The 23,482-nt window shown below is 43.1% G+C and overlaps 1 protein-coding gene across 6 annotated transcripts in view; it reads right to left on the reverse strand.

The window, feature by feature from the left end:
- The window catches only part of tanc1a (tetratricopeptide repeat, ankyrin repeat and coiled-coil containing 1a), a 240,089-nt gene that overhangs the window by 161,069 nt on the left and 55,538 nt on the right, over positions 1 to 23,482 (reverse strand). For 3 of the 6 annotated variants that reach the window (XM_041201802.1, XM_041201801.1, XM_041201803.1), the window contains exon 3: positions 5,514 to 5,588. In XM_041201802.1, the coding sequence (XP_041057736.1) occupies positions 5,514 to 5,588 (75 nt within the window). Of the gene's footprint in view, positions 1 to 5,513; positions 5,592 to 23,482 lie in introns of all 6 variants that reach the window. The other 3 variants (XM_041201800.1, XM_041201799.1, XM_041201804.1) reach the window with 1 other exon arrangement.

Below are 23,482 nucleotides of genomic sequence, written 5' to 3' on the forward strand. Positions count from 1 at the left end.
GCAATTTAGAATTCAGCAAAGGAGGACCAAGGGATTGATTAAGAAGGGGAAAATAGAGTACGAGAGTAAGGTTGCGGGGAACATAAAAACTGACTGTAAAAGTTTCTATAGGTATGTGAAGAGAATAAGATTGGTGAAGACAAATGTAGGTCCCTTACAGTCAGAAACACGGGAATTTATAACAGGGAACAAAGAAATGGCTGACCAACTAAATACATATTTTGGTTCTGTCTTCACAAAGAAGGACACTAATAACATACCAGAAATGTTGGGGAACACAGGGTTTAATGAGAGGGAGGAACTGAAAGGAATCAGTATTAGTAGGGAAATGGTGTTGGGGAAATTGATGGGATTGAAGGTCGATAAATCCCTAGGGCCTGATAATCTACATTCCAGAGTTCTTCAGGAAGTGGCCCAAGAAAGAGGATGCATTGGTGGTCATCTTCTGAGATTCTATAGACTCTGGAACAGTTCCTACAGGTTGGAGGGTAGCTAATGTAACCCCACTATTTAAAAAGGGAGGTAGAGAGAAAACAAGAAATTATAGACCAGTCAGGCTGACATCGGTAGTAGGGAAAATTCTGGAGTCCATTATAAAAGGTTTCATAGCTGAGCACTTGGAAAACAGTGGTAGAATCGGACAGAGTCAGCATGGATTTATGAAAGGGAAATCATGCTTGACAAATCTACTGGAATTTTGAGGATGTAACTACTAGAGTTGATGAGGGAGAACTAGTAGATGTGGTTCATTTGGACTTTCAGAAGACTTTCAACAAAGTCCCATATAAGAGATTAGCTTGTAAAATTAAAGCGCATGGGATTGGGGGTAGTGTATCGAGATGGATAGAAAACCGATAGGCAGACAGGAAACAAAAAGTAGGGATAAAGGGTCTTTTTCCAAATGGCAGGTAGTGACTAGTGGGTTACTGCAGGGATCGGTGCTGGGAACCCAGCTATTCACAATATATATTAATGATTTAGGTGAGGGAACTAAATGTAATATCTCCAAACTTGCAGATGACACAAAGCTGGGTGGGGGGGGCGGTGAGCTGTGAGGAGGATGCAGAAATGCTTCAGTGTGATCTGGACAAGCTGAGTGAGTGGGCAAATGCATGGCAGAGGCAGTATAATGTGGATAAATGTGAGGTTCTCCACTTTGGTAGCAAAAACAGGAAGATAGATTATCTGAATGGCTATAAATTGAGAGAGGGGAATGTGCAACAAGACCTGGGTGTCCTCGTACACCCAGGTACAGTCACTGAAGGTATGCATGCAGGTGCAGCAAGCGGTAAAGGTGGCAACTGGTATGTTGGCCTTCATAGCCAGAGGATTCGAGTACAGGAGCAGGGATGTCTTGCTGCAATTATACAGGGCATTGTTGAGACCACACATAGAATACAGTGTGCAGTTTTGATCTCCTTATCTGAGGAAGGACGTTCTTGCTATAGAGGGAGTGCAGCGAAGGTTTACCAAACTGATTCCTGGGGTGGCGGGCCTGACATATGAGGAGAGATTGAGTCGGTTAGGATTATATTCGCTGGAATTCAGAAGAATATGGGGGGATCTCAGAAACCTACAAAATTCTAACAGGTCTAGACAGGGTGGATGCAGGAAGGATGTTCCCAATAGTGGGGGAGTCAAGAACCAGGGGTCACAGTCTGAGGAAACGGGGTAGGCCATTTAGGACTGAGAGGAGGAGAAATTTCTTCACCCAGAGAGTAGTGATCCTGTGGAATTTGCTACCACAGAAAGTAGTTGAGGCCAAAACATTGTATGTTTTCAAGAAGGAATTAGATATAGCTCTTGGGGTGAAAATAATCAAAGGATATGGGGAGAAAGCGGGAGCAGGCTATTGAGTTGGATGATCAGCCATGATCATGATGAATGGCAGAGCAGGCTCAAAGGGCCAAATGGCCTACTCCTACTTTCTATGTTTCTTTGATAAAGCAGCCGAAGATACTTAGGCCTAGGACACTACCCTGAGGAACTCCTGCAGTGACATCCTGGGTTTAGGCAATTGCCCTCCAAGAACCACAATCATCTTCCTTTGTGCTAGGTATGACTCCAACCAGTGGAGAGCTTTCCCAGTGACTTCAATTTTGCACCAGCTTCTCGATGCCACAATTGATCGAATGCTGCCATGATTTCAACGGCAGTCACTTACACATTACCTAAGTTCAGCTCTTTTTATAATGTTTGGGCCAAAATGAGGTAAGGAACCAAGTAGCCCTGGCAGAACCCAAACTGAGCAGTGGTGAGGTTATTGCTTTGTAAGTGCCACTTGACAGCATTGTCGATGATATCTTCCATCACTCCATTGATGATTGAGTAAAATAATGGGGCAGTAATTGACCAGATTGGAATTTGTCCTGTTTTTTGTAATCGGGACATGCCTGGGAAATCTTCTGAATTTTCGGATAGATGCCAACGTTGTAGCTCTATTGGAACAACTTAGCTAGGGGCCCGGCTAGTTCTGAAGCACAATTCTTCAACACAACAGCCAGGATGATGTCAAGCCCATGGTTTCTGCAGTATCCAGTGTCTTCAGCTGTTTCTTGATTGTTGTGTAGAATGAACCGAATTGGTTGAGAACTGGCATCCAGGATGCTAAGGAGAGTACAGAGATGTGTCATCCACTCAGCACATCAGGCTGAAGATAGTTACAAATGTTTCAGCCTCATCTTTTGCAGCAACATGCTTGGCTCCCCATTTCTTGAGGATGTATTGCAGCCTTCTCCTCTGGTTAGCCATTCAGCTATCCACTGTCATCCACAATTAGATCTGGCAGAACCGCAGAGTTTTGATCTGATCCATTGGTTGTGGGACCATTTAGCTAGCTCTGTAGCATGCTACTTCTGCTGCATGACATGCATGTAGTCCTGTGCTATCGCTTCACCAGGTTGGCACTTCATTTTTAGGCATACCTGGTGCAGCTCCAGGCATGCTCTCCCACACTTTTCATTGAAGTAGGAAACCAACACTGGTAATGGTGGAGTGAAGGGCATGCCAGACTAGGAGGTTACAGATTGCACAGATACAATTCCACTACTGATGTTCCACAGTGCCTCATGGATGCCTAGTTTTGAGCTGCTAGATCTGGTCTCAAGCTATCTAATTTAGCTCAGTGGTAGTGTCACATGGCATAATGGAGGATGTGCTCTTCACAAATTTGGGGTTCCGTCTCCACAAGGACTGTGCAGTAGTCACTCCTAAGAATGGACAGATGCATCTGCAACAGGTACATTGGTGAAGGCGAGATTAGGTTGGTTTTTCCCATGCTGGTTAGCTCACCGCCTGCCGTAGGGACAGTAACAGATTTGCCTTTCAGGATCTGGCCAGTCAGTCTTGTTGGTGGACACTAAAGTCCCCCACTCAGACTACATTTTGTGCCCTTGTTATCCTTAGTGCTTCTTCTACTGATCCATAAGCTGAGAAATAGCAATATATGGTAATTAGCAGGAGGTTCCCTTGCCCTTGGTTGACCTGATGCCATGAGACTTCATGGGTCCGTAGTCAATGTTGAGTGCCACTACCTCCTGACTGTACACCATTGTGTCCCGACCTGCGATGGATCTGTCCTGCCAATGGGACAGGATATACCCAGGATAGTGATGGATGGGTTCAGGACACTGGCTGCCAGATATAATTCAGCAGCCATGGCTGCGTTAGGCTGTTGCAATGATGGAGGGGTCCAGGACATTGGCTGTAAGGTATGATTCGGCAGCTATGGCTACGTCAGGCTGTTACTTGACTAGTTCTGTAGGACAGCTCTCCCAACTTTGGCACAAGTCCTCAGATGTTACTGTGGAGGTCTCTGCATGGCTCAATGGGAAGGGTGTGCCTTTATCATTTCTGGTGCCTAAGTTGATGTCAGTTGGATCATCCAGTTTTTATAATTTTTTTTTCTGTTTGACACAACTGAGTGACTTGTTCAGCCATTTCAGAGGGCAGTTAAGAGTCAACCACATTGCTGTGGATTTGGAGTCACATGTAGACCAGACTGGATGAGGATGGCTGATTTCCTTCCCTGAAGAATATTAGTCAAATCAGATGTTTTTTTTCCAACAATCCAGTAGTTTCATGATCATTAATTAGACTCTTAAATTTCAGATTGTTATTTAATTATTTGAATTTAACTTCCTGCAGTTGCTATAATGGGATTTGACTCATGTCTCAAGCTTTAGTCCAAGCCTCTGGATTACTGGTCCAGTAATATCACCAGTATAGTATCGTTCCTAGAAAACTCTATCATTAAGTTTACATTTCTAATCATCACATTAGTAAGTTCATGTTTTTTTTTATTTTGCATTAATATTTATGATAATGGCTATATATTGATTTGGTTGAAGTAGAAAAATCACAAATTGCAGAAAAATTTTTTCCAGTTAAAGTTGTAGCAGGTGCAGGCTCCAAGAAAAAAATCTGAGTGATTTGATTGTGTAGTTTGCTCATTGCTAATTGGTAGTGTTCCTATCTGTATAATAAATGGTTCTTGCTTTCAATCGGCTCCCTTTTTCACTAATAATTATGAAACAATCAGTGTGGGTCAACTTAAATAGTAATTATGATAGTCAGAGTTTGTCTGTCCTACAGACATGATTTTTGAGATACAATGCTTTTGAACTGTGATACAATCATGCACTGTGATCACAAAGCACAGTATTTAATTCCATTATGAAAGTTGCATTTAGAGTGCCATTCATGACCTTGAAACTCCTGCAAAGCCGTTACTCCCATTGTGGCCTTGTGCAATCCCTACCACGAGATTTATTCAGATACCACTCCATCTGAGTGCACAATAGGCAGACAGGATTTCCCATCCTAACTCATTTAGAGCAGTAGGCAAAGAATTCCAAGACAGGGATGTTAAATTGGATCTCCACCCATATTTAATTTTCACTATTCCTAGAAATTAAGCATTCCACAGGAGCAATAAAAAGGAAAATATGCCTTATATCAGTGTACTCCTAATAATTTGAAGTCATCTTCCATGCTAAAAGAACTAAATTATAATAAAATGAGAATATAGCTAAAATTATCTGATTCAGTTTTTTGTTAAATGGTTCCAAACCAAGTAGACAATAATCAGAAAAATTAAATTATCTGCAGGTTCATGTTTTGAAAAGTATCCCATGCCTCATAAGAGCAAGTCACATGTAAAATTTGCTCAAACTTTGAATAACCCATTTCTACATTACTAAGATGACACTTAACCTACTCACAGCTAAATTAAATAACACCCAACAATTTTAAAGTGCACACATACCCAAAATGATAGTTATTCAAAGTTACATTTTAACTGATTAGAGAGACTGAAAATATAAAGACGGACAAATTTGCAAAAGATTTATTCTATGATCAATTAGAATAGAAAAAGCCAAGCAAGTCATTAAGTTTGCTAAATTTATAACCTTACAAGGTAAATTTTGTAAGTTTCCAAATCAAAGCAACATACAAAACAGAAATTTTTTAGGTTGGCATTAGACTGGTTGAACATGTACTGCATTATTTACCTTTCTTCTGCCTCTGCTGTCCACAGTCATCACTGAGGTGTGGCTTGTCTTTTTGTTGCTCCATTTTGTACACATCTGCTTTTTTGAGAAAATAAAATGAAGAAAAATTACCTTAGAAGTGCAGACAATTACTGCATAGAATTTAAATCAAGACCAACGTTATCATAAAGACAATCCTTGAAACTTTTGTACTATTTTTTTGGATAAAACCAAATTACTGCCACACAGCTAGCATCCCATTACAATGCAGAATTGTCGAGAGTTCTTAAAACAGATAGCCTTTGCAACAGAAGACTAAAAGAATTGAGGAAAATGGCTTTAAAAACTGGAAGGAGGGGGATTATCATCTGACTGGAAACGAAAGACAATTGCTCATCATTTTAAAAGGACATATAATGCGCACATTCAAAAAATATATTTTATATGCAGAACAGCCCTAAAAGGTTCTGGAAGAATGAAATCGCTACAAGATCTTTACCAAGGTTATCCAATGCTGCACATGTTTATGTCAGAAAATGCACTGTTTTAAAAGGACAATGTTATGCCAGCTGATGAACAAAACTATGAGATGAGATACAGTCGTGAATGATCTAGTCTGCTCCTTTAACACCACCAAGTCTAAAATGCGGATTTGATGAGGTTTATTGTTCAGGAGAAATTTGTCTATGTTCAATTATTCCCTCCCATCTTCACCATCCCATTATCTGCAAATATTTGACAATTGTATATTTAGTTAATGCATTGCTCGGAGCAAGGCTTTAACAGATCTCCCTGGGGCACTTCACTTGTACTTCTCTCACCTTATTACATGCAAATTTTTGGTATCAGGCTAAAAAAAAAACAGAGTTAAATGATGACCTCTCTTTTTTAAAAAAAAGTACTAATTTTCAATACTTTTAAAACTTGAATTTTTCTTAATATTTAACAAGTATGACCAACGCATCTCTCAAAACTAAAAAACTCATAGATCCTAAGCATAATCAATAACTTGGGTATAAACGAGAGAAATACTAAACATTTTATAAAGGCTGAAAACAAATCACCCTCAGGAGTAGATGATATTTATCTTATAGCACTAAGAAAGATTTAGGAGGAGATTTATAGGCACTGACATAACTTGAAAGCAAAAAGCATATATTAGAACAGTTATAACGTGGGGGATTAGGGTGGCACTGAAATGGGGTAACCCAGGTCTCAGTATTGAGATGGCCACAGTTTCTGATTTCCAATGATCTGGATTAGGAAATGCAATGCAAAGAGGTCAAATTTGTTAATGGTACCAAGCTAGGAGAGGCATTAGAATCACAGCAGCAGCTCAAAAATTACAGAAAAAGTTGAGAAAAATATGCAGGTGTCAAGAAAAATGGCAAATTAAATTTAATGTAGGCAAAAGTAAGTAATACATTAAGTAATACTCCTTGAATGGTGCTAAAATAGTTGAAGAAGCAGCTAAGAGGTTTAGTAGACTTGACACTCAGCATGATCAACCAATGCAGAGCAGTGATCAATGCCAGTAAAATGGTGAACTACCTAACCAAAAACATTGAAGAAAAGTCACAGGAAGTCATGACCAAACTCTACAGTGTTGTGGTCAAGCTGCATTGATACTGCACCCTGCAGATGCCAAGACACATTAGAGGAGGACATGCTGAAGACCGTGCACAGAATATCAAAGGTCTGAATAAGAAAACACTGACAAATAACCTTTTCAACCTGGAAAGGAAGCATCTAAAAAGGTGATTTGAGATTTTTATGATAGTTAAGGAAATTAAAAAAAGTAAATACAGAATGTTCCTTTAAGAGTGAAAGCAGAACAGGGAACACAACTTTGAACCTGTAGATAGTAAACTTAATGCTATTACAAGCAATTCTTTACCAAAGGTTAATCAGTATATGGAACAGACATTTCAGAGCTGCAGTGAAGATGAAAATCCTGCAATATTTTTTGCAAACTCTTGGATTTTTAAAAATTATCATTCATTCATGGGATGCCAATATTGCTGGAAGGCCAGCGCTCATGGTCCACCCCAAATTGCTTAGGGTGATGATGGTGAGTCACCTTCTATAACAGCTGCAATCTATGCGGTACAGATAAACCTGCCTTCGGAAGCTTTTGAAGATCAGATGGCAGGACAAAATACTAGACACTGAAATGCTCACTTGTGTTGGCATACCAAGCAACCATACCACATTGAAACAATCGCAACTGAGTTGGGCTGGTAATGTAGCCAGAATGTCTGACACTCGGTTACCAAAGCCAACCTTGTATGAAGAGCCTGAGACAGGGGTAAGCTCTCATGGCTGTCAAAAGAAGCGCTACAAGGATGGTCTGAAGGCTTCACTTGAGTTTTGATATCAACTTCCTAATCTTGAGAGAACCTCACCCAGGATCACCAGGTTAAACGGTGGCTGATGGTGACATCACCAGACTAGTAATCTGGAGGCCCAGACTAATGGGCTGGGGCCAAAGGTTTGAATCCCACCACAGTAGCTGGTGGAATTTAAATTCAGTCAATAAATTTGGAATGATAAAGTTAGTCATGGTAAAATGATGAAATCACTGTCAATAGTCATAAAGCCCCAACTGGTTCACTAAAAGCCTTTACAAAAGGAAATCTGCTGTCCTTACCTCGTCTGGCCTACATGTGACTCCAACCCACAGCAATGTGGTTGACTCTTAACTGCCCTGTGAAATGCAAGCCACTCAGTTGTATAAAATCACAATGATGTCTACAAAAAAGAATGAAATCAGATGGATCATCCAGCATTGACCTAGGCAACGGAAACCACAACAGCAAACCTTGCCCCATCAACCCAGCAAAGTCCTCCTTACTACCAACTGGGGGCTTGTGCTTAAACTGGGAGGGCTGTCCCACAGACCAGACAGTCATACTCATGGAATCATAGCTTACAGACAATGTGCAGACACTACTATCACCATCCCAGAGAGTGTCTAGTCTCAACGACAGGACAGGCCCACCAGAGGTGGTGACAGTGTTATACAATCGGGAGGGGGCTGCCCTGGAGTTCTCAACATCGACTCTGGACCCCATGAAGTCTCATGGCATCAGGTCAAACATCGGCAAGGAAACCTCCTGCTGATTACTACCCTCCCTCAGCTGATGAATCAGTATTCCTCCATGTTGAACAACACAAGGAAGAAGCCCTGAGGGTGGCGAGAGCACAGAATGTATTCTGGGTGAGGGGCTTCAATGTCTGCCATCAGGAGTGGCTCAGTAGCACCACTACTGACCAAGCTGGCCCTCTTCTAAAGGACATAGCTGCTAGACTGCATCTGTGGCAGGTAGGGAGGGGAAAAACCTGCTTAACCTCATCCTCAACAATCTACCTGTCCATGAGAGTATTGGTAGGAGTGACCACTGCACAGTCCTTGTGGAGACTATGTCCTGCCTTCACGTTAAAGGTACCCCCCAGAGTGTTGAGTGGCACCACCACCATGTTGAATGGGACAGATTTCCAACAGATCAAGCAACTCAAAGCTGGGCATCCATGAGGCATTGTGGGCCATATGCAGCAGAAATGTATACAACCACAACCTATAACCTCATTGCCTGGCAAATCCCCCACTCTACCATTACCAGCAAACTGGGAGATCAACCCTGGTTCAAAGAAGAGTGCAGGAGGGCAGGCCAAGTGCAGCACCAGGCACACCTAAAAATGAGATGTCAACCTGGAGAAGCTACAAGGCTACTTGCATGTCAAACAGCAAAAGAAACATACGATAGACAGCGGTAAGTGATCCCACGAACAACGGATCAGATCCAAGCTCTGCAGTCCTGCCACATCTAGTAAATGATGGTGGATAACTAAGCAACTAACAGGAGGAGAGGGGTCCATATATATCCACGTCCTCAATGATGGGGGAGCCCAGAACAGCAGTGCAAAAGACAAGGCTGAAGCATTTGCAACAATCTTCAGCCAGACGTGCCAACTGATGATGCATCTTGGCCTCATCCCGAGGTCCCCAGCATCACAGATGCCAGTCTTCAGCCAAATCAATTCACACCACTTGATATCAAGAAACAGCTGAAGGCACTCAATACTGAAAAAGCTATGGGCCCTGGCAACATTCCAGCAATAGATACTGAAGATTAGTGTTCCAGAACTTGCCGCGCCCTTAGCCAAGCTGCTCCAGTACAGCTGCAACACTGGTATCTACCCGGCAATGTGGAAAATTGCCCTCCTATGTCCTGTACACAAAAAGTAACCTGGCCAATTACTGCCCAATTAGTCCACTCTCGATCACCTGCAAAGTGATGGAAGGGGTCATCAACAATGTTATCAAATGGCACTCTCTCAGAAACAGCCTGCTCACTGATGCTCAGTTTGAGTTCCGCCAAGGCCAATGAGTTTCTGGCCTCATTACATTACTTGAGCCAAACGTGGACAAAAGAGCTCAACTCCAGAGGTGAGGTGAGGGTGACTGCTCTTGACATTAAGGCAGTATTTGACTGAGTGTAGCATCAAGGAGCTACAAAACTGGAGTCAATGGAAATCAGGGGGAAACTCTCCACTAAGGATATGGTTGTTGGAGGTCAACCATCTCAGTCCCAGCACAGCACTGCAGAGTTCCTCAGGTTAGTGTCCTAGGCCCAGCGATCTTCAGCTGCCTCATCAAAGACCTTCCCTCCATCATAAAGTCAGGAGTTGGGATGTTCACGGATGAATGCATTACATTCAGCATCATTCTCGACTCCTCAGATGCTGAAGCAGTCTGTGCCCATATGCACTAACACTTGGACAACTTTCATGCTTGCGCTAAGTGGTAAGCAACGTTCGCACCACAAGTGCCAGGCAATGACCATCTCCCAACAAGACTGAAACCAACCATCTCCCCATGACATTCAATGGCATTATCATCGCTGAATCCCCCATTATCAACATTCTGGGCGGGGGGTTTACCATTGACCAGAAACATAACTGGACCAGCCATATAAATACTGTGGCTACAAGAACAGGCCAGAGGCTGGGAATTCTGTGACGAATAACTCACCTACTGACTCTATCCACCATACACAAGGTACACATCAGCAGTGTGATGGAATACTTTCCATTTGCCTGGATGAGTGCAGCTCCAGCAACACTCAAACTTGACACCATCCAGGACAAAGCAGCTCGCTTGAATGGCACCCCATCCAGCACCTCCAACATCCACTCTCTCCACCACTGACACACAGTGGCAGCAGTGTCTACCATCTACAAGATCATTTGCAGCAACTCACCAAGGCTCCTTTGGCAGCACATTGGAAACCTGTGGCATCTACTACCTAGAAGGACCAAGGGCAGCAGTGGCATAAGAACAGCATCACCTGCAAGTTCCCCTCCAAGCCACACACCATCCTGACTTGGAACCATATCACCATTCCTTCACTGTCACTGGATCAAAATCCTGGAACACCCTCACAAACAGCAGTGTGGGTGTACCTACATAACATGGACAGCAGCGGTTGAAGAAGGTGACTCACCACCACATGTTCAAAGGGCAATTAGGAATGGGCAATAAAAATGCTGACTTAGCCAACAACACTCAAGTTCTCTGTAAGAATAAAAAAAGGATTGCTGCATTGGGCATAGCTGAATAAAAAAACAAAGCAAGTGCATATCAGTGGCAGAGAGCAAATGCAAGTCGAGGAACCCCAAGCCAGCAATCTGTCTAAAACTCAATTGTCAGTGGTATCCTGTCCCATTTGTGGCAGAAATTCTGGGCACAAATTAAACTTAGCAGTCACCCCATCCACAAACATTCACTCTCTCCACCACTGACACATAGTGGCAGCAGTGTATACCATCTACAAGGTGCACTGCAGGAACTCACTAAGGTTCCTTAGACAGCACCTTCCAAACCCATGACTGCTACAATCTAGGAGGACAAGGATAACAAGTGCATAGGAACTCCACTACCTGGAAATTCCTCTCCAAACTAACCATCCTGACTTAGAACTATATTGTCATTCCTTCACTGTCACTGCGTCAAAATCTTGGAATTCCCTCCCTAACTGCACTGTGGTTATACCTATACCGCATGGACTGCAGTTCAAGAAGGCAGCTCACCATCACCTTCTCAAGGGCATTTAGGGTTGGGCAATAAATGCTGACCCAGCCAGCGACGTCCACATTCCATGAATGAATAGAAAAAAATCAGGAGGGCTGTTGTGTCCTGGATGGTGTCCAACTTTTTGTGTGTTGTTGGGGCTGCACTCATCCCCACTCCACACAGGTAGGTGGAGAGTATGCTATCACACTCCTGACTTGTGCCTTGTCAATGGTGTAAAGCTTTGACTAGTGTTAGGAACTAGAGATAGTTTAAGTAAGTTATATTTGTATTTGTGGGTGTTAGGAATGAGTTTTAGCTTTAAGTTTAATTTGTGTTTCTGTATTGATGTGTTAAGTAAGGGTTGAACTTGAGTAAAAGCAAAAAAAGCTGCGGATGCTGGAAATCCAACTTGACTTTTGGTTTCAATTTAAATGACTCTTGAAGGGAAGTTAAAACAAACAAGGTAGAAAAATTGTGCCATAAAAACAAAAAAACTGCGGATGCTGGAAATCCAAAACAAAAACAGAATTACCTGGAAAAACTCAGCAGGTCTGGCAGCATCGGCGGAGAAGAAAAGAGTTGACGTTTCGAGTCCTCATGTCGAAGGGTCATGAGGACTCGAAACGTCAACTCTTTTCTTCTCCGCCGATGCTGCCAGACCTGCTGAGTTTTTCCGAAAAATTGTGCCGTTGCCCAGCAGCAGGGATCCAGAGAGAAGTACTCTCAGAGACAGAGAAAAGCAGAAAATAGTTCAGTTCAGTTGAAACCAGGAGCCAGGAGGAGCTGGGCAGAAGGTCCCAGAAACCAGGGAGCAAGTCTTAAAGGGAAAAAAAAAAGAAAACTCCCTAGAAGACCTTCTAGTCAAAGGAAAACAAGAATCTGGAAAAGGTCCTGTTAAGTGAAGTCAAGAGTGAGAAGTAGAGGAAGGCTTTAAGCTTAAAGGGAGAAAGCTGCAGGATGCAGAGTTAAAGCAAAATAGACTTGCGAGAAGCCAGAAGATCAAAGGAGACAGCCAAAGGTTTGAGACTCTTTACTATGGGTTTGTGAAGCTGTGGTGTTCTTTTGGCACGGCTGAGTATTTGAGAGAGAGCACGTGGAAGGCAAAGTTTGAATGTACATGGAGATCCAGGGAGAGGAACATTAGAAGGAGAGTTTGAAACCCTGGGGTGAACCCTTGTGGGAGGCATTCAAGAGAAAGCGTCGTTTGGGAAAAGGTTCCAAAGCGAGTTTTTCTAATGTTTGGGGGGTTAACGAGGGGTCCATAGCATCTGTCTGGGGTGGCATCTGTCACTTGGTTTCAAAGTGTGGTGTGTGACCACAGGTCGCCTATTGGTTTACATGGACTATGTACTTACAGTGAACATTAGAGTAAAAGATAGCTTTTGTAGCTTGTGTTATCCTTACGAATCTGTATATACCTGTATAATTGTGGGTGAAGGAGAATTGTAATATAGTTCGTCTTATCTTGTTTAATACAAGTGTTTTATTCTTTTGTTAAAAGTTCATCAGCTGACCCCTTTGACTCTGTTCAGTAGCTACTCTCTACGTTTCTAAACAAAAATTAAAAGTTAAGATCTATCAAGCCGACTTCCACCGTGGGATCCGACTTGTCCAGTTGCAACATTAGCTGGGATCATAACAGAAGTTAGGAGGTGAGTTACTTGCTGAAGAATTCCAAGCCTTTGACCTACTCCCATAGCCAATTAAGTTTCTGGTCAGTGGTAACTCCCATGATGTTGAGGGTGGGGCATTCAGCAACAGTAATTCCTTCGAACATCAAGGGGAAATGGTTAGGTTCCCTCTTGTTGTAGATGATGATCATTGGCTGGTACTTGTGTGACGTGAATCTTACTTGCCACTTAACAGCCCAAGCCTGAATGATGTCCAGATCTTGCTGTATGTCTGTACAGGCTGCTTCGGTAACTGAGGAGTTACAAATGGTACTGAATGGAATGCGGAAACTTTAGAATCTTTCTGGGTGAACAAATTAAAATAAGACAAATGGATTACCTACTTCATAACTATTTTATGTTCTCCCACAGCATTGCTCATGGTGAATTAGGGGTCCACTTTGGAAAGAAGAGTGCCCACCTAACCTTACAACAATGACGTCTTTATACAGGACATGTTAACACATTAAAGGCACTAAGGTGCTTCACAGAGGCATTATCAAACAAAATGTGACACCGGACCACATAGCCATAGAACCAGAGAACAACAGAAAATTTACAGTGCACAAAACCATTCAGCCCATCATGCCTGTGCTAGTCAGAAAAAGAAAAAGAAACTAGCTGCTCATTTTAATTCCACTTTTCAGTACCTGGTCCATAGCCTTCTAGGTTAGTGTTTCAGATGTAGATCCAAGTATTTTTTAAATAAATTGAACATTTCACCCTCAACCACCAATTTAAGTAGTGAATGCCAGACATCCACCACATTCTGGGTGAAAAAGTTTTTCTTCATGTCCCTTCTAATCCTTCTACTAATCACCTTAAATCTATGCCCTTGGAAACTGACCCCTCAGCTAGTGGAAACAAGTCTTTACTGTCTACCCTATCTAGACCCCTCATAATTTTGTACACCTCAATAGGTCACATTTCAGCCTCTGTTCTAAGGAAAACGAACCTAGCCTATCCAATCTTTCCTCATAGCTGCAATTTTCAAGCCCTGGCAGAATTCTTGTAAATCTTCTCTGTACTCTCTGCAGAGCAATTATGTCCTTCCTGTAATGTGGTGACCAGAACTGTACACAAAATTCCAACTATGGCCTAACTAGTGTTTTATACAGTTCTATCATTACATCCCCGCTTTTGTATTGAATACCTCGCCCAATAAAAGTGGTATGCTTTCTTTACCACCTTATCCACCTGTCTTGCCACCTTCAGGGGCCTGTGAACATGCAATCCAAGGTCTCTCATTTCTTCAACCCCTCTCAATATCATAGAACCATAGAAAAGTTACAGCACAGGAAGCCATTCGGCCCATCTTGTCCATGCCAGCCCAAGGATACGCAGGCACCCTTTCTAATCCTGCCTTCCTGCACTCGGCCCAGAGTCCTGCAGCTTACAGCACTTTAGGTGCAGATCCAGGTACTTTTTTTTAAATAGAGGTGAGTGTTTCTGCCTCTACCACCAACTTGGGCAGCGAATTCCAGACACCCACTACCCTCTGCGTAAAAAAGTTCTTCCTCATATCCCCCCTACATCTTCTGCCACTTATCTTGAATCTATGTCCCCTGGTTCTAGAATTTTCCACCAAGGGAAACAATTTTATCCTGTCCACTCTATCTATTCCCCTCAATTTTGTACACCTCAAAGCACCTCTCAGCCTTCTTTGTTCTAAGGAAAATAACCCCAACCTATCCAATCTCTCCTCGTAGCTACATTTTTCTAACCCGGCAACATTCTTGTAAACCTCCTCTGCACTCTCTCCAGAGCTATTACGTCCTTCCTGTAATATGGTGATCAGGACTGCATACAATACTCCAGTTGTAGCCTCACCAGTGTTTTATACAATTCCAACATTATATCTTTACTTTTATATCCTATACCTCTGCCAATGAAGGAGAGCATTCCATATGCCTTCTTTACAACTTTGTCTACTTGAACTGCTGCCTTCAGGGACCTGTGTACTTGTACGCCAAGATCTCTCAATTCATCTATCCCTCTTAGTATATCCTCATTTATTGTGTAATCCCTGTTACTGTTTGACCTCCCTAAATGTATGACCTCACACTTCTCTATGTTAAAATCCATCTGCCACTTTACCACCCACTCCATCAACCCATCTACTTCATTTTGGAGATTATGGCTATCCGCTACACTATCCACTACTCGGCCAATCTTTGCGGCATCTGCAAATTTCACAATCGTGCCCCCCACATTCACGTCCAAATCGTTAACGCAAACAACAAGGGTCCCAACACCGAGCACTGTGGAACACTTCAGACAACTTTCCATTTGCAAGGACATCCATCGACCATTAACCTTTGTTTCACAGCCAACCTTTTATCCAGTTTGCCACATTACCTTAAATCCCATGGGCTTTTACTTTCCTGACCAATCTGCCATGTAGAACCTTGTCAAATGCCTTGCTAAAATCCATGTACACAACATCCACTGCACTACCTTCATCAACCCTTCTTGTCATTTCCTCAAAGAATTCAATCAAATTTGAGAGGCAAGACCTTCCTTTAACAAATCCATGCTGACCATCCCTGACTAGTCCATGCCTTTCCACATGACAGTTAATCCTATCTCTTAGGATTGATTCTACTAATTTGCTCACCACCGATGTAAGACTAACTGGCCTATAATTGTTTGGCATTTCCTTTGATCCCTTTTTAAACAATGGAATTACGTTTGCATTTCTCCAGTTCTCCGGTACCTCCCCTGTATCTAGTGAAGATTGGAAAATCATCCTCAGAGCATCCGCTATTTCCTCCCTGGCTTCCTTTAACAGCCTGGGATACAATCCATCCAGCTCTAGTGACATATCCATTTTCAAGAATGTCAGTCGCTCCAGTACTTCTTCTCACTATGCTTATATCATCTCATTTTTCACACTCCTCATTAACTAGAATGTCTGCATCATCCCTCTCCTTAGTGAAGATGGAGACAAAGTACTCACTGAGAACCCTGCCCACATCTTCAACATCAAAGCACAAATTACCATGTACATCTCTGACAGACCCTTCCCTTTCCTTAGTTATTCTCTTGCTCTTAATATACTGGTAAAACATCTTTGGGTTTTCTTTGATTTTATCTGCCAATATTTTTTCATATCCTCCCTTTGCTTTCCAAACGTGCATTTTTACTTCACCCCAGCACCTTATATATTCCTCTATGCTTTCTACAGTATTAAGTCTTTTGTAACTATCATGAGCTTTCTTCTTCCGCCTTACCTTGGCCTGTGCGCTTCTGGATAACCGGTGGGTTAGCTAGATTTAGCAGTTCCACCCTTTTTTTGAGGGGACATATCTATACTGTGCCCGTAGAAGCTCATTTTTCAATTAATATATACAACAAATGCCCCTAGCCAAGCTGTTCCAGTACAGCTACAACATTGGCATCTACCCAGCTCTTTGGAAAATTGCCCAGGTATGTCCTGTACACAAAAAGGACAAATCCAACCTGGCCAATTACCGCCCCATCAGTCTACTCTCGATCATAAGTAATGGATGAGTCATCAATAGTGTAATCAAGCAGCACTTGCTTAGCAATAACCTGCTCACTGACACCCAAGTTGGATTCCGCTAGGGTCACACAGCTCCTGACCTCATTACAGACTTGGTTCAAACATGGACAAAATAGCGGAACTCCCGAGGTGAGGTGAGAGTGACTGTCTTTGACTTCAAGGTCTCATTTGACAGTGTGTGGCATCAAGGAGTCCTAGCAAAATTGAAGTCAATGGGAATCAAGGGGAAAGCTCTCCACTGGTTGGAGTCACACCTAGCACAAAGGAAGATGGTAGTGGTTGTTGGAGGTTAATCATCACAGCTGCAGGACACCATGGCAGGAGTTCCTCAGCCCAACCATCTTCAGCTGCTTCATCAATGACCTTCCTTCCATCATAAGGTCAGAAGTAGGGATATTCGCTGCGCAATCATCAATGTTCAGCACCATTCGCGACTCCTCAGATACTGCAGCAGTCCATGCCCAAATGCTGCAAGACCTGGACAATATCCAGGTTTGGGCTAACAAGTGGCAAGTAACATTCGAGCCACACAAGTGTAAGACAATGACCATTTCCAACAGGAGGGAATCCAACCATCACCCCATGATATTCAATGGCATTACCATCACTGACTTCCCCGCTGTCAACCTCCTGGGTGTTACCATTGACCAGAAACTGAACTGGACTAGCCACATAAATACTGTGGCTGCAAGAGCAGGTCAGAGGCTAGGAATCCTGTGACAAGTAACTCACCTTCTGACTTCCCAAAGCCTGTACACCATCTACACAGTGCAAGTCAGGGGTGTGATGCAATACTCCCCACTTGGCTAGATGAGTGCAGCTCCCACAACACTCAAGAAGCTCAACACCATCCAGGACAAAGCAGCCTGCTTGATTGGCACCACATCCACAAACATTCACTCCTTTCACCACCGACACACTGTAGCAACAGTGTGTACCATCTACAAGATGCACTTCAGGAATTCACCAAGGCTCCTTCGACAGAATCTTCCAAACCCACGACCACTACCATCTAGAAGGACAAGGACAGCCAATAGATGGGAGTACCACCAACTGGAAGTTCCCCTCCAAATCACTCACCATCCTGACTTGGAAATATATCGCCGCTCCTTCACTGTTGCTGGATCAAAATTCTGGAACTCCCTTCCCAACAGCACTGTGGATGTACTTATGCTACATGAACTGTAGCGGTTCAAGAAGGCAGCTCACCTCCACCTTCATAAGGACAACTAGGGATAGGCAATAAATACTAGCCCAGCCAGCAAAGCCCATATCCCATGAATGAATAAAAAAACATGCCTCCCCCTGATTTGACAAGTTTTCCCTTCCAATAGTTGTATCCAGTCCATTCTCGCCAGCTCACCTGAGCTTCCTAAAATTTGTCTTCCCCAATTTAAAACTTTCACTTCTGTTCTATCTTTGTCCATTTCTATACTGATGTTAAATCCAACTATATTATGGCCCTGGTCCAATCCTCCATCACCTCCTACACCTCAACCCCCTCCCACGGCACCTTCCCATGCAACCGCCGAAGATGCAACACCTGCCCCTTTACTTCCCCTCTCCTCACCGTCCAAGGGCCCAAACACTCCTTTCAAGTGAAGCAGCATTTCACTTGCACGTCCCTCAATTTAGTCTATTGTATTCGTTGCTCCCAATGCGGTTTCCTCTACATTGGAGAGACCAAACGCAGACTGGGTGACCGCTTTGCGGAACACCTTCGGTCTGTCCGCAAGTATGACCCAGACCTCCCTGTTGCTTGCCATTTCAACACTCCACCCTGCTCTCATGCCCACATGTCCGTCCTTGGCCTGTTGCAATGTTCCAGTGAAGCTTAACGCAAATTGGAGGAACAGCACCTCATCTTTCAACTAGGTACTTTACAGCCTTCCAGACTGAATACTGAGTTCAACAATTTTAGATCATGAACTCTCTCCTCCATCCCCACCCCCTTTCCCAGCCCCCCCTTTTCCACTAATTTATATAGGTTTTTCTTTTCCCACCTATTTCCATTATTTTTAAATGTATTTCCATCCATTGTTTTATCTCTACCTTTTAGCTTATTTTGATCCCTTCCCCCCACCCCACCCCAACTAGGACTATCTGTACCTTGCTCGTCCTGCTTTCTACCCTTAACGTCACCTATTAGCACATTCTTTACATAATATCACCACCTTCAACACCTCTTTGCCCTTTTGTCTATGACATCTTTTGGCTATCTTTACCTATCACTGGCCCTCTATCCAGCTATACTTGTCCCACCCCACCCCTTAAACCAGCTTATATTTCACCTCTTTTCTATTTTTCCTTAGTTCTGTTGAAGAGTCATACGGACTCAAAACGTTAACTGTGTTCCTCTCCACAGATGCTGTCAGACCTGCTGAGTTTTTCCAGGTATTTTTATTTTTGTTTTGTATTATGGCCACTATCACCAAAATGGTCCCCCAGTGTTACTATATCCACTTGCCCAGCTTTATTTCCTGAGACTAATCTAGAATTGCACCCCCTCTCATTGGACTTGTTACATGCTAAGGAGATACTAGGGCAGATTTGAACAAAAGCTTGAACAAAGAGGAATGTTCTGATGAAAAGTCACAGACCTGAAACATCAACTCTGTTTCTCTCTCCACAGATGCTGCCTGGTTTCTGAGTACTTGCAGCATTTTCTGTTTTTATTTCAGATTTCCAGCACACACAACATTTTGCTTTCATAGTTATGGAGATCTTAAGTAATGTCTTAATGGAGGAGAGAGAGGTAAAATGATGGAGATGTGTAGGATGGAATTCAGAACTTAGGGCCGTAGTGTTGACTTTATGTACACTAATAGTACGCTGAGCTGCTTCAATTTCAAATTTGAAATTGTTGCTGAATTGCAATATGTTTACAGCATAATTCTGAGGTCGATGCCATTCCACTGCAACTCCCATCAATTCTCATGAGCAGAAATATCATCAAAAACACTTTGTTATTGAGAATCTGCCATCTCACACCAACCCGCACCCTAAAAATACATTATCTTCTTTCGTAACTCAGTTTATGTCTTTTGCCCTCAGAGAAGCTACAAAACCTAACAGCACAGAATCAAATCCATAAGCCCTAGGTATACTGGTTGATGCAATAACCTTACACATCAGAGATGACTTTACAGCGTCAGGCCAGAAGTTTTATCAACACTGATGCAAGTGAAGCGACTGTGCTAACCTAATCACTTAGTTGAAGAATGGCAGATGCCATTGGCCCTCAATAGACTGGTTTTCTGGGAGTGACCTGCTCCAACATCGGTGGGAGATTGAAATATGTACGGGCTTGCCAGTCATGCAAGAGCTTTCTGCATAAAAAGAAATATGTTCTATGCCAACAAAAATAATTTCTTTCTAATGAGTAAGCATATGGTGGATACACTTCAGGACCATTTGTGGTTCAATTTCAAAAAACTAAATTCCAAATCAATTTCAAGTCTCAAGTTCGGATGCAGTACTAGGGAACTTTATTAGTATACAGCACTAAAGGCAGGCATTCATCTCAAAAACCCAGGCCACTACTCAAAGAGGAGCAAGAAGATTGGATGTCCTGCCAAAATGTTCTCCTTGAAGCAAAATGGATTTTTGCCTAGGTTACTGGTGTTGAATTTTTAAACTTGGAATATTTTTGTTATGTTAGATTAGAAGGAGGTTAACTCCCAAAGCTGCATGCTGTATGCTTTTTAACAAGTAATCAGGCTGAAACCAATCTGCTTGTTCATTAGATTTTCCCCAAAATGCAGATTTGTTTTTGCTCACACAAGTGATTTAAAATGATAATCATTGAGATGTCAGGGAGTTATTTATAATCTGAAGCATCTCATGGGGATAAGCAGCAGCTATTTGCAACACCTGATTGTCTAAGCTGCCATTCCATGCCATTTGTACAAAGCCAGACAAATGCTTCTAGCCCCTCATTATGGATAGGTCCTCATTCCATAAATAAAGTGATTTGACAGCTAATTTTAAATGTCTGACAACTCAATGCGCAAAAACTTAATTTCAAAAACCTAAGAGGGCTGTTCACAAAACATAAACTCAGTCACAGAATCAGGATTCATTTTAGCAGCCAACAACAAAGATTGAGTGTGCATTAAAGCCCGAGTTAGCTTAGCCTCAAAGAGTTAAAGCTAATCAAAGCAGCCTATTGTTTTGGCACTCACGCTCAGAGATAAAGCAAGTTCTCTTATTATTTTCATAAACCAAGTAGTGATGGAAAATTTATATTCTCACTCTGTAAACTGTATTTGTATGCCTCATGTAAACAGACCATCTATTGCTGGAAGGTTGTGCCAATTCTCAGTGACGTACTTATCTTTAATCTGCTTGCCTTAAAGAGAGAATTCACATGGTGTGCACATTGGGCCATAACTTCCGACGAGCATTGGAAGGAAATGTCCCACATGAATTAGAAATAAATACATAAATCTTATCTGCCCTTGAAAATTACACTGACACTTCCAATTGCTGGAACTGCTTCGGGCCTGCATCGAAAGACTTCTTGCAGGCCCCAGCAAAGTACAGCTCTAGCAGATTCAAGGAGGCCACACCCATTTCTTATGGCACTAGCCGCCATAAAGCAAGTTTAATGAGCCTGTAAAATTGACAGGCCAGGGAGGAGGTAAGTGCATAGGATTTAGGATTGGGGGAGGGGGGGTCAGATGTCCAGGGTGAGGGGTCAGAGGTAACACACTGTGGGTCATCAGAAGCAGCAGAACTGTATACAAACATAATCTGTAACGTCATGGGCTGGCATTTCCCCACTCTACCGTTATAATCAAACTGGGGGATCAACCCTGGTTCAATAAAGAGTGCAGGAGGGCATGCCAGGTGCAGCACCAGGCATACCTAAAAATGAAGTGTCAACCTGGTGAAGCTACATTACAGGACAACTTGTATGCCAAATAGCAAAAGCCGCATGTGACAGACAGAGCTGAGCAATCCCACAACCAACGGTTCAGATCTAAGCTCTGCAGTCCTGTAACATTCAGTCCTGAATGATAGTGGGCAATTAAACAACTAACTGGAAGAGGCAGCTCCACAAATATTCACATCCTCAATGATGGAGGAGCTCATCACATCAGTGCAAAAGATGAGGCTGAAACATTTGCAACAATCTTCAGCCAGAAGTGCCATGTGGGTGATCCATCTGAGCCACTTCCTGAGGCCCCAGCATCACAGATACCAGTCTTCAGCCAACTCCATTCACTCCACATGGTGCATCAAGAAACAGCTGAAGACACTGGACACTTCAAAGGCTATGGGCCCTGAGAACATTCCAGCAATAGTACTGAAGAATTGTGCTCCAGAACTAGCCGCACCCTTAGCCAAGCTGTTCCAGTACAGCTACAACACTGGCTTCCACCCGACAATGTGGAAAATTGCCCAGGTATGTCCTGTCCACAAAAAGCAAAACAAATCCAAGCCGGCCAATTACCGCCCCATCAATCTACTCTCAACAAAGTGATGACAGGGTCATTTACAGTACTATCAAGCAGCACTTTCTCAGCAATAACCTGCTCACTGACACTCAGTTTTGGTTCCACCAAGGCTTCCCAGCTTGTGACCTCATTATAGCCTCAATCCAAACATGGACAAAAGAGCTGAGCTCGAGGTGAGATGAGAGTGACTGCCCTTGACATCAAGGCTGCATTTGAGTGTGGTGTCAAGGGGCACTTGCAGAACTGGAGCCATTGGGAATCGGGGGAAAGCTCTCCACTGGTTGGAGTCATACCTAGCACAAAGAAAAATGGCTGTGGTTGTTGGGGGTCAATCATCTCAGTCCCAGGTCATCACTGCAGGAGTCCCTAAGGGCAGTGTTCTAGACTCAACCATCTTCAGCTGCCTCATCAATGCCCTTTCCCTACATCAAAGTCAGAAGCAGTGATGGTTGCGGATGATTGCACAACTTTCAGCATCACTCGTGACTCCTCAGATACTGAAGCAGTCCATGCCCATATGCAGCAAGACCTGAACAATATTCAGACTTGGGTTGATAAATGGCAAGTAACATTCGCACCTCAAGTGCCAGGCAATGACCATCTCCAACAAGAGAGAATCTAACCAACTCCCTTTGATATTCAATGGCATTATCATCACTGAATCTTCCACTATCAATATGCTGGGGGTTACCACTGACCAGAAACATAACTGGTCCAGCCATATAAATGCTGTGGCTACAAGAGCAGGTCAGAGGCTGGAAATTCTGTGGCAATGAACTCACCTCCTGGCTCGCCAAATCTTGTCCGCCATCTACAAGGCTCAAGTCAGGAATGTGATGGAATACTCTCTACTTGCCTGGATGAGCACAGTTCCAACACTTGAGAAGCTTGACCACCATCCAGGACAAAGCTGCCCACTTGACTGGCACCCATCCACCATCTTCAACATCCCTCCACCACCGATGCACAGTGCAGCAGTGTGTACCCTCTAAGGCAGCAACTCACCAAGGCTTCTTTGACAGCACCTTCCAAACCAGTATCCTCTACCACCTAGATGGACAAGGGTGGCAGACGCATGGGAACACTACTACCTGCAAGTTCCTCTCCAAGCCACACACCATTCTGACTACGAACTACATCACCAGTCCTTCACTATCACTTGGTCAAAATCCTGGAACTCCCACCAGAACAGAATTGTGGATGTACCTACACCACAAGGACTGCACTAGTTCACAGCAGCACCACCTTAAGGGCAA

The sequence above is a fragment of the Carcharodon carcharias genome, chromosome 12 (genome assembly GCF_017639515.1).
Source record: "Carcharodon carcharias isolate sCarCar2 chromosome 12, sCarCar2.pri, whole genome shotgun sequence".
Lineage (NCBI taxonomy): Eukaryota > Metazoa > Chordata > Chondrichthyes > Lamniformes > Lamnidae > Carcharodon > Carcharodon carcharias.